The 12500-nt window shown below is 43.3% G+C and overlaps 1 protein-coding gene across 1 annotated transcript in view; it reads right to left on the bottom strand.

The window, feature by feature from the left end:
- slc12a3 (solute carrier family 12 member 3) overlaps positions 1 to 12500 on the bottom strand; it is a gene marked incomplete at both ends in the record, with an annotated part of 20166 nt that overhangs the window by 3556 nt on the left and 4110 nt on the right. The window contains 14 exons of the mRNA XM_080737119.1: positions 798 to 909; positions 1341 to 1442; positions 2669 to 2745; positions 4224 to 4330; positions 4507 to 4644; positions 4941 to 5052; positions 5159 to 5258; positions 6145 to 6300; positions 8042 to 8143; positions 8702 to 8825; positions 9298 to 9405; positions 10279 to 10436; positions 10769 to 10853; positions 12168 to 12298. Coding sequence (XP_080593245.1) covers positions 798 to 909; positions 1341 to 1442; positions 2669 to 2745; positions 4224 to 4330; positions 4507 to 4644; positions 4941 to 5052; positions 5159 to 5258; positions 6145 to 6300; positions 8042 to 8143; positions 8702 to 8825; positions 9298 to 9405; positions 10279 to 10436; positions 10769 to 10853; positions 12168 to 12298 — 1612 coding nt within the window. The remainder of the gene's footprint in view (positions 1 to 797; positions 910 to 1340; positions 1443 to 2668; positions 2746 to 4223; positions 4331 to 4506; positions 4645 to 4940; positions 5053 to 5158; positions 5259 to 6144; positions 6301 to 8041; positions 8144 to 8701; positions 8826 to 9297; positions 9406 to 10278; positions 10437 to 10768; positions 10854 to 12167; positions 12299 to 12500) is intronic.

Here is a 12500-nt window from a genome sequence, read left to right as displayed (position 1 = left end):
CAAAGCGTTGCAGCACGCAGCGTTGTGTGCTTGTATATCAGTTGTTTTTTGACGCCCAGTGTGCAACTAAATGTGTCCCAATCTCACTGAGAGCCAGTCATCTCGGAAAGTACAGCTTTAGACAGGGACTGAAAATACTTTTTTTTTTTTTTTTCACTAAAATGTGATAAAGCCACTAAAGCATTTCATGAATTTCAGGCTACATTTCACTTAAACGCCAGAGCTTAACTCTGCATGTAAATAAGACTTTTTTTAATTAATGTGAGAGATCGTCAGGTCATTTGCAGGTTAGACATTTATTTAAAACTTGAATATCTCAAAAGTAGTATTTCAGCATGGCATCATTCTATAAGCCATATCTTCAAAACTGTTGGGTCAATCTCCACAACCAATATATCATTTTGTAGCTATGATCCCCAGCTTTCGAATGAAATGACAAAATGAAAATGAATAAAAATCCAATGACTGGCTCCCAGCCAAATTGGGACACAAATGTTAATCAGGCGTAACTCTATATCTAATCCCTAAACCTAATATCTAAATGTCTAATCCTATGCCTAACTAACCCCAAAATAAATCTTTTTCTAATTGTAAACATACTGTGTCTATTCTACTATAGGCTACTTTTGTGGGGACATTTGGTCCTCACAAGTATAGTAATAGTAATAGTATAGTAACACACACACACACGCACGCACGCACGCACGCACGCACACGCACACACACACACACACACACACACACACACACACACACACACACACACACACACACACACACACACACAAAGCACTCACTCCTCTCTCTGCTGCTCCTTCCTGTTTATGTCGCCTCCCACAAACACTCTGACCTTACACCTGGACCAACGCTTCCTCCTGGTCAGCAGGTATGGAAGCAGTAGCGTCAGACCTGTCACACAAGCAGGAAAGATAGAAAGAAAGAAATAAAGAAAGAAAGAACATTTTCAGAATCGCATTCCCTACCTAATCCCCCCTTTTTACCATAACCTTTCTTTTTTTTACTTAAATTTTTATCCCACGATTTTTGTAACCCATTTTCTCACCCAGTGTCAATTATCTACTGTAATCCTGGGCGTTACAATCCCTGTGCCAGCCTGGGGAGAGCAACGGACTCATGCTTCCTTCAGTGCATGAGGAGTCCAAGCCGCTTCTCCCCCCCCCCCCCCCCCCTTTTTAACCTTTACTTCTAGTTTTTACCCTTTTTTCTTTCCTAATAAATTTGTTTTTATTTTGTTTTCTGTTTTGTAAAGCGACTTTGAGTATCCAAAGCACTATGTATTATTCTTATTCTTATTATTAAGGATGGATGGATGTTCTGACCTCCGTCATCAGACAGCCAGTACACATCAATGGTCTTCTTTCCTTGTTTCCCCTGGAATATGGAGACAGGCTGAGGCTCTTCCACTTTGGACATGTGGTGAGCTGGAAGAACAGAAAGTTACTGTTATTATTGTCCATCAGCCACGGAGAAAAGGCTGACTTTCTTTTATTGGGTTTCTTCTGTTATCTCAGACAATAACCAAATCCTATATTACATCAATTATACACAAAATAACCAACCATGTGTTTTAATAAAACTGTATCCCAGGGAAATGTATAGGCACTAAGGTTTATTACTCAAAATAATAATTCAAAAATAAATGAATTAGTCTCTATCTCAAAAATCTAATTTCAGGACCACTGTCAGTCATACACAATGTGTTTTCAAGAGGTGCACCATACTCAGCTACAGATGGAAGTTGTGATAATAATGTTTAACATTCATGTTTAAAATAATACAACACACACATACATGTAGTTATAGTTTGAACAGGATTTACTGTCTCTAGTCCTCCGTCAAAGCCTGGGTTGACTGCAACAACAAAAAACAAGGTTACATTGTACATCTTATATCTTATGCTATTTTATGTAATTTTAAAAATGATTTAATAAATGGTATATTGCTAATTTGAGGAGCTGAACCAATCCAATTTCCATAAAAGTCTTCAAAGAATGAATCATACCACTTTACTTTGTGTTGCATCATTTGCATGATGTGATGTGTACTGTGTGTGTGTGTGTGTGTGTGTGTGTGTGTGTGTGTGTGTGTGTGTGTGTGTGTGTGTGTGTGTGTGTGTGTGTGTGTGTGTGTGTGTGTGTGTGTTTGCACTTGAGCAGGAACTTGGTGCAGGAACAGGGACGTGCAGAGAATGTTAGAGAGGCAGGGGCTGAAATTTCTAAAAGGGCCTTTTGGTGAAAATATTGAAAATAGCAGCTGCGATGCGTTGAGCTTGGAGGTCGGCTATTTTCGGTACTTGATACCACCCTGAACTAAGCATATAGTGAATACTGGAGATGGGGCATAACAGCATGGATCTCTCTACACAGAGAGGGCAATTCTTTCAACATAAGATGCTGCATTCAAGTTCAGGAGAGTTTAGACAAGGCAATTCTCTTGAATGCTGCCTTCAGGTGCGGCATGGAAAGAGGGCATTTGCATTTCTTTCACCATAGCAAAAACTGCATCCATGGTCTGGAGAGGGCACTTTTTACAGACAGGGTAAATATAAAAGGGCAGGGGCTCAAGTCCCCTTTGATATCTAAGTGTGCACGTGCCTGATGTCTTTGTGTGGGTGTGGGATGTTGGGACTGCTGCTGTGGATGCTCACCGTGGGAGTGATAAGAGACATCTAGTCCTTCCTTTGTCCTGAGCACACACACCCCATACTGGAGGTCAAAGGCATCACTGAAACACACACACACACACACACACACACGCACACGCACACGCACACGCACGCGTACACGCACGCACGCACGCACGCACGCACGCACGCACGCACGCACGCACGCACACACACATCCACGCACACACACACAGGGGTGAAAAAAGTACCAATACTGGAATGTAAAAATACTCTGTTATAAGTCCGGAATTCAATTTCAAGTACAAAAGTATTGGTATCAAAATATACTTAAAGTGCCAAATGTAGAAAGTACTTATATGCAGAATGTCCCATTTCACAACTTTTCAAATGTAGAAAATGTAGGAAGATCTTTTGAAAATAGCAGATCTACTGTACAAGTTCACAATGCATCGCATGTGAACGTAAAAGTATAATATTTATGTGTGAATAGTGTAGGTTTTTTAATTGAAACATTTATTATTATTAAATGAGTAAACAGTGATTCTCTGACAAATACATGGACATTGTATATGAAGACATAGTGTATGTAGGGACAAACCTGCACCTTGACAGAGAATACACATATCGATAGACCATGCAAGTGTAGCGATATGGAATAGAAAAGTAAATAAACAGCGCACAAGATTATTTGCATTGGAGAGACAGCTGACTTCCAGGAAGGATTGGCAGGTTAAAACATACAAATGAGCAATACTCCCAGAGTCTCCTGAGAGGCACCCTGGCCACAATATGAGCTGTGGGCTGCATAACTGAAGTGGCGGAAGTGCTGCGGTTAAGGGAAGTTACATCACGCAGTGCATGTCTGTTTACATCCCCCAGCGAAGCAAACCTAAATAGATTGTAACTCTTAACTCGCTCTTAATACAGTAGGTGTAACTTTGTCAGAATCCATGTTTTTGTTTGGATACTGTTTATTACGAGTGCAACCGAAGGGTTGGGAGAAGTAGAACAGTTTTTTCCCCTAGCGGGGAATACAGCACCCTGTGAAAAAACAACAATATCCGGGAAAATTCTCTCGGCGGAAGTCGCACCATTCTATGCACTCTCTGCCTCATATGGTAACCAGGCTTTTCTCTTAGCAGATGAGTAAGCCTGGCTACGCGAGGCGACCTGAGAGGAGGGGAGGACGAGAGACTCACTAGGACAGATTCAACAACAAGGACAGTGACACAGACACAGAGAAGGCTCAAACTAACTGTTGACTCAAAACCCGACCAACAGAAACGTAGTAGGAGAACCTTAGGCAGGAAGCAAACATAGTCCTAGAGATCTCTCAGTGCCTGCAATCCCCCAAGAACACACAAGGCAGAGAGAGCCTCCTGTTGGCTCTGGCATATTGATATCGATATACTTTGATTGTTGAAATTAAAATCAAATTTTCAACGCAGTTTATATCGTTACACCCCTAGTACCGGAATATTTAGATATATACTGACATACAACTGCCCAGGCATTGCACAAAGAACAAATGAGAATAAACTGAATGTCATCCTCACACTGAGATGAAAGCACTCACTGTAGTATTCCTATGTAGTTGTGTGCAGCCTGAGGTGTGTCTCTGCACCAGTCTTTCTTGAAGCCCATCAGGAGAACATTAGGCCTGATGCGGCCCAAACCTGCCCCCTGGTGGCAAAGAAAACAATCACAGGAGAGGAGAGGAGAGGAGAGGAGAGGTTCAAGAGAGTGGTTAGTCTTAATGAGCTTTTATTAGAATGAAGCAGACCAGACCAGACCATAATAGAATAGAATAGAATAGAATAGAATAGAATAGAATAGAATAGATTAGCTCAAACACTGACCTGTAGCAGAATGTGAACACCTGCTCTCAGGTCAGTAGACACAACACCTCGATAGAATGATTTGACCCGTCTCTGGTTCAGCCAGGTCACATGACTGCTGCTGCTCGCCTCCTCCACGTCCGAGGGCGACTCGCCACCCTGTAATACAAACACCCTGAACAATGAAATACAGTAGGAATACAAACACCCTGAACAAGGAAATACAGTACAATGCAGTACACATGAGTGAGTGAGTGAGTGAGTGAGTGAGTGAGTGAGTGAGTGAGTGAATACGGAGTGAGTGAGTGAGTGAGTGAGTGAGTGAGCGAGCGAGCGAGCGAGCGTGCGTGCGTGCGTGCGTGCGTGCGTGCGTGCGTGCGTGCGTGCGTGCGTGCGTGCGTGCGTGCGCGTGTGTGTGTGTGTGTGTGTGGCCATGTGTGTTGTGCTGAGCTCACAGTGACTACATTGCCACACATCATGAGACTCAGTCCTTTGGTGAAGGAGTTCACAAAATCCACCAGAGCGGGTCGGCTGCTGGGTGGTCCCGTCATCACCAGGCACTGTGGTCTGAAAAGAAGACAAGTTCACATGACACTCACGTGGGGATACAAACCCTACTCCCCTGCATAGCTACACCACCTCAGCATAAATCAGGCTAAAGTGAACCTCTCACCGGTAGTTCTTGATGTGGTCTTCCACCTGGTTGAGACCTAGACTGTAGGAAAGTGCTATGTTGTAGGAGCCAGCCTGGACAGATGACCCCCAGTTCACAGCTGATAATGGATGAGAGACAAAATACAGTTCATGGCTCACAGTACAATTCAATTCAAAGGAGATTTATTGGCACGAGAAAACATATGTGTACATTGCCAAAGCAAGTGTGAAATTGTAACAAAGCTATGTCACATTGCGTTGTTACTATATGTTACTGTCTGTATATACAGTGTATAAGGTTTTTGAAGAAAAAAAATAGCAGCAATCTTTTGCAGTCACTTTGGGACAATTAGCAGATTCTTTCTCAAAACTATAATAAATCGTGTACAAAGAAGGCCTCGGTTTTCAAATATGTTTAAGGTCCACCCACGTACAGATGTTTATATGTGCAGTACTTAACCCCAATCCAACCCTTGATGAGTGCCAAGCAGGGACTGGGACGCATTGAGTACCATTTTATCGTCTCTTTCGGGTGGAAATGGCAAAAACTGTTATTTTTCAGGATTCAAATTCAAAAAGGACAAAAGTTGCAGATCGACACGTGTTTCGAGCATGTGGGTCTGCTACTTCTGCTACTTTTATGTAATGCTGTAGTGTGATCAAGTAGGGCATTCATTTATGAAAAAACACAAAAAGTTAGAATATGGAGGGAAAAGGTTTCTGTCTGACAGCAACGTTATAGACAGTGTTGGTTGTATGACTCAGCTGGGGATTCTCTCTCCCCAACACATTCCATTGCTAGCTAATGTCACACTACAAGATCACTACAGCCTATTATTAACCAACCAAATTGTCCAAGCATTTTGACTACTTGTCTCCTAGCAACATGGTGGCTCGCTTTTGAAACCATATTTTGTCTCTCATCAGTGCTGCCAATCTGCACTTCACAGCCTCACTGCGTGCATGCGTGTGTGCGTGTGTGCATGTGTGCGTGCGTGTGTGCACCTGGTCTCTTATAGAGGACATATCCCAGCAGGAAGAGAACAATGCCCATGGCGATGAGGGCCGCCCACCAGGTGAGGAGGAACATGATCACCACAGACACCACAGCTCCTAGCAACGATGCCCACTTACTGTAGAACCTGAAGGATGGACGCCAGCCTATAGAGGAACACACCAAACACACACATTTAATCATTTATTTATGTCCACATAAGAGATGCAATACAAGGACATGAATATTACAAGGTGCTGGAATAATGTACAGTCAGCTCGTCTTGGACAAACACCCACACAGCACACACCCTTCAGGGGCAGAAGTAACTGAGTCTTTGTCATATTTGGCAGCACGCGCACGCACGCACGCACGCACAGTATTACAAGTATTGTGGACAAATATAATACAGTATATTTGTATACCAAAATTGGCTAAATCAACAATCATCTAGTCCTAGGGATTTTTTTCCTTTTTTTTTTGTGAGGGTACCTACCCTATGGGACACAGGGAGAACATGCAAACTCCACACTGAAAGTGTTTTCTGCCGTAATCCGTTCAATGGCCTCCCAAAATATTCCATTATTATTTATGAAAAAAATCTACTTTTTAAACATTCCGGACTAAACCGGCTCATGCACCAAAGATGTACACGCCAGAGTGCTCACATGCAGGCATGTCAATGAGCTCCGGTTGAACCCCAAGGGCACGCTCATGCGTGTTGCTTGTGCATGTCAGTTTGAAGCAAAAGTGTTTTAAAAGTTTATTCTTGTCTTCTGTTTTTTTTTATCCATTTCATCCATTTTTCACCCAGTGACTGCCAATTACCTAAACTGTAATCCTGGGCGCTGCTCTCCCTCTGCCAACCTGGGGAGAGCAATGGACTGAGCTCAATGCATGAGCAGTGAGCAGGCCCCTTCCTATTATCTGACAGGGGCGAGTTCCCCGGTAGGACATAGCGTGTGGATTATTCCAAACAGTTCCTTTCCCCTCCATCAGGCGCCCCGGCTGGCCATGGGGAGGCAGTATAGAGACTAGGATTACTGTATGTTTTTCTTTTTTTTGAGCGGTGGTCACACCGTCTCCATAGCGTGGCCGTGTGTGTGTGTGTGTGTGTGTCTGTCTGTATGTAGCCTGAAGAATGTGTAGCCTGAGGAATGTGTAGCCTGAGGAATGTGTAGCCTGAGGAATGTGTATAGCCTGAATACCACTGAGTGACCAGAGAGGTTGAGCATCAACTGCAATACACACACACACACACACACACACACACACACACACACACACACAGGCACCCCCCCCCCCCCCCCCCCACCACCGCTCAGTTCACACGGGTGTGATTTTTTGTGTGTGTGTGGGTACCTACCCTAGGGGACACAGGGAGAACATGCAAACTCCACAATGAAAGGCCCTTCCGCCAACCCAATCTAGGGTATGGGCACTGATGACACGGAGGAGAGAACATGCCCCCAGTGCCCACAAAAGAGAATCCAAATCACAATATGAGTGGTGTTTGGCGTTTATGGGCCAATTTTTGATATAGTTTTGCTTTCGTTAAATCAGGTCTCTGATTAATTCCATTCATCAAGTTTTTGTGATTCTTCATTCACCGTTAAGGAATGTTTTACAAATTAAAGACATAAAGACACAAACGATAGAAATAAAGTAATTTATTGGGTTAAGTAGACTACTCCTTTAACTCCTAGCACCAATGCATGTAGCCTACCTTATTTCCATTTTGGTTACACTATAGTACTACACTCTTCAGGGTTAAATTAATGCTGAGGTTTAAAGTATGCATTTGACGCTATAATCCCCTTTGAACTTGAACCTCTGAATGATAGGCCCTATCAGTGCTTCAAGCGTTGGTGGATCATGGGTTAAATCCTGCACAGTGTGCTGTGGTACCTGGAGAGTTGGTGATGGAGGCGTGGAAGCAGCTGAAGTTGATGAGAGCGTAGGAGCAGAGGAAGAAGTTGGAGATAATGGGTGCGATCGTGTTCAACTCCGCTAGACACCAGGAGGAGAGGGAGAGGATTTAAACACAAAAAGAGCAACGTCTCCATCTGTCAGTAACACAGCGGTGTTATGGAACATTTACTATATAGCAGTGTCTGAGTCGGTCTCTGAGTCTCTGAGTTAGTGAACAAACCACCGCTCAACTGCCAGTACACTTGGGTAAAGTGCTGGAGGCAAAAGGAAACCAAATGAACAATAAAAGGCAGCCTCCGCACACTCAAGTCAAAACTGTGCAAAAATCAGAAGATCATAGACATTTTTTTTTACATTTTTGTACAGCCTTGAGTGTGCGGAGGCAGCCTTTCATTGTTGACACTTATTCACAATGTAGATTAGGGTCCCAGAGGTAAACATTTTGATCAAATGGGGGTCCATGGCCTAAGCCAGTGGTTCTCAAAGTGGATTCCAGGGACTCTGTGGTTTCCTTTAGGGGGGTCTAAATGGACCCATACAAGTCTGTTAAGGGGAGACCTTGAAATTTGAAAGTTTGAGAAACACTGGTCTAACCCAGAGAAGAGCTGCTCCATCTGAGCCGTCCATTAGCCTCACCTATCAGGATGAAGCACACAGCGATGATGTATGTCAAAAGATATCCTCTGATTGGTTCATCGTTCTTGCCGTAACCTTTCCCAAAGAAGCCAATGAGGGGGTAGAGTTTGTCCTTACACAGACACTGCGAAGAGAAGAGAAGAGAAGAGAAGAGAAGAGAAGAGAAGAGAAGAGAAGAGAAGAGAAGAGAAGAGAAGAGAAGAGAAGAGAAGAGAAGAGAAGAGAGATGAACCTGAGCCAGTACAGCTGCACAGACTTTGATTTACTGTAATATAAGTAGATGTAAAGCACTATTTCTGGTGTGAGGCCACTTCCCTGCCAACAATGGTAGACAGACAGACACGTTATAATGGGTCTATTAACATCAAAGACAAGTCCCAAACTATACCGCACAAGTGTAAAGTGTGTGCGCGTGTGTGTGTGGTGTGTGTGTGTGTGTGTGTGTGTGTGTGTGTGTGTGTGTGTGTGTGTGTGTGTGTGTGTGTGTGTGGTGTGTGTGTGTGTGTGTGTGTGTGTGTGTGTGTGTGTGTGTGTGTGTGTGTGTGTGTGTGTGTGTGTGCGTGTGCGTGTGCGTGTGCGTGTGCGTGTGCGTGTACCTGGAACACCTTGGGAGCAGACACCAGACAGGCCAAAGCAGAGGACAGTGTTGCACCAAAGATACCAGCTGTGATCAGTGGAGCGAAGCCTGACACCATGCTCATCGCCTGGGGACGGAGGAGGAGCAGTTACTTTATCATTGCTGATATTAATCTTGTTTCCTGAAGGGGGGTCATCTTGAAAGTGTTCAAAACGAAACATTTTCCGATGGGGGTCTGAGGCCAAACGTAATCTCAATTTAGGGGTCTTTGACGTCAAAGAGTTTGAGAACCCCTGTGCTAAGCATTTACAGTTTACAGTTTACACACTGAGGAAGGCCTGTTGGGGTCAAAACGTCCATCTATTGGCGGCTGCTGGGGGAAAACATTAAAGGTGATACACCATGCATTTAAAAATGATTTATGTCATATTGTTTATGTCCCAAAAACGTTTTTCAAAAGGTTTGATGCTAAATTACCACTCCTCAAATAGAGAGCCTCTCATTTTTGAATGGCTCTCAGAGCATTTTCAGCTGCAGTACCACCTTTGACCTGAACTGCGCCCCCCCCCCCCCCCCCAAAAAAATCTTTTTGAAAAAAATTAAAATATATATATTTTCTTCAAAAACGGCCGTTTATGACGTCACAAACGGCAGCAAATCTGGACAGCCTGTTTTGAGAACCCGTGGGATGCTTTTAACCTCCACCTTCCCAAAACCAGAGAAAGACGGTCTGAAATGGGACTTTGTGAGGATAGAAGGTGCTAGTGGGACCCCCAAAAAAGGTTTTAAAATAGGAAAAGTGAATTTTCATGGTGTATCACCTTTAAATAAACAAGAAGAACTCATTCTAAAGTGAGTGCTGGCGTCCTTGTTCTAAGTTCATTGTTTACCTGAGCCGTGCACCCAAGAAGAATATATTTTGAACTACTTTTTTGACGAGTGCTCCTCTTTTCTCTTCCTGAAGCATTTACAGTGACACTGTAAGACTGTGTGTATTGACCTGGTAGTAGTTGCTGAGGCCGTGGGGACATGTGTTATTGTTGATGCACTCAGTGAAGTCCCATCCATAATGACAGGCTACACCAACACAGCCATGGCTGGTGGATGTGGAGTTGGAGTCATTTAACAGGCCAGAGGCATCCCGCACCACACACGCACCTGGTAGGAGAATCACGCACACCAGTGTTGGGAAGAAGTACTCAGATATTGTATTGAAGTAAAAGTAACAATACCACAATATAAAAATACTCTGTGACAAGTAAAAGGACTGTGTTCAAAATGTTACTTGAGTACAGAAGTAATTGGCATCAAAATATACTTAAAGTTTCAATTGGGGTCCTCTGTCAAATACCAATTTTGGGCTCCTTGACATGAAAAGGTTTGAGAATAATCTCGTTTAATACAAATATTTTACCCTGATTGTAGCACTTTGAAATTTGAAATGGAAAGTACATTATAAATCAAATTCATTCAGGAGTGTGCATACGTACCAATGGTAGCAGCGATAATGAGGTAAGACAGCGTGGTCCAGAAGATAGCCATCAGTGTTCCTCTGGGGATGGCAACTGCAGGGTCCTGAGAAAAGAGGAGGAGGTTGCATCCATATTAGCCTGGCTTGACCAGACTATATAATAATGCAGCTAACTAACTGCACTATATAGCCACAAATATGAAGAGCTAGCACACAACACTAGACCATCCCTCCTTGTTTTAACATGGGTGGATTGTCTAGCTGAGCTAGGCTAGCATCCTTATCACTCTACTACTGTAGTAAGGAACCTTATTTACTAGTAAGAGCCATCTGGCCAGTGATGTATATCGGACCAGTTACCCATATGGAGATCCATGTACTGTAATATAGTACATCCCATTTATGCCCATACATGGAGACCCCTGTCTGAACCACAGATATGGACTGTCTTCCTCCATACAGTATATGGGCATTCCCATATGAAGTCCTGTTAGATATGGGCTTAATATTGATGACCATTGATGACTATTGATGTCCATATATGGGCATAAAAGGGATTCTGTTAGGGTGGTTCCCATGACATCACAACATACAATATATGTTATGCCCATACATGGAGATCCCTATCTGAACCAGCCACACAGATATGGGCCTTGTCTTGGCCATCTGGCCAGTGATATATATGACATCAGGGATATAAAAGGGATTCTGGGGAATACCCATATATGGACTTGAAGTGATGTCACCTGTGATGTCACAGTGATGTGTCAAGGGAACCAACCCATAGACTGTAAAAAGGTGTACACACACAGAGACAAGCTGTGACATTTCTCATGGTAAACTGCGACCTTCGGTCGCAACTAGAACCCAACCAATGCCAGATTTCTGGGTCAGATGCCGAACAATCCATTTGTCTATTCTACACTCTGCATAACAAACCTAACCAGTACAAGGCGAATTGAGGAATTAGCAGAATCACTGAAATTGGGAGGACCGAAGGAGAAGCTGGAAAAAAAAAGAAACGATGGAAATATAGATAGAGGTGATGTATACTGTAGTGGAATTCTGGATCAATCAGCAATTGATGGAGCAAATAGGAGTCGAGACAATATTCTAGGTGGTGATGGTTGTGCTTTACCGGTATGTAACATGATATCATGGCGAGAAATACAATAACACTCAGTGGTACAGTAGTTCGGCCAAGAGCACAGGGCAGAGATCATAGTTTTACTGTAGCTGCTTCAAGGACAAACTGAACCATAACAAGATAGGCTGTGACATAAACTATAGCTATCAGGCCTAGTGCTGGAGACTGCCAATTATCATAATGTATTGTAGAAGTATTATAAGTCACAGTAAAATATGAAGGTTCGATATAAGCTATTAGCAGCCATATAATTTCATTTCTTCCTCAATACCTTCAGATCTCCAGAGATGTTGGCTCCTGCCAGGATGCCGGTGGCAGAGGGGAAGAAGATTGAGAACATGCCAAAGAAACTGCCCTCTGGACCGTGCCAGTTGGGCACAAAGTTGGCAGCAAAGATGTCCGCTGTGTGGGGGAGGGAAGTGATCATTTTACCAGGGAGCAACACTGACAGTGTCATGAGTCTAAAAAAAAAGATCAAATTTATAATGTACTGTAATTTCTCCTAAGATATCAATCAACTCAATTGGAATCGAATTCTGATATTAGTGTTGATAGAGCTCAATAGATGGAAAATCTTGATGAAGATTAACTCTCCTACTGCCAG

Source organism: Nannobrachium achirus (genome assembly GCF_963921795.1).
Source record: "Nannobrachium achirus genome assembly, chromosome: 11".
Classification (NCBI taxonomy): domain Eukaryota; kingdom Metazoa; phylum Chordata; class Actinopteri; order Myctophiformes; family Myctophidae; genus Nannobrachium; species Nannobrachium achirus.
Note: the sequence above shows the minus strand (reverse complement) of the source record. Positions and strands in the feature narration are given on the sequence as shown.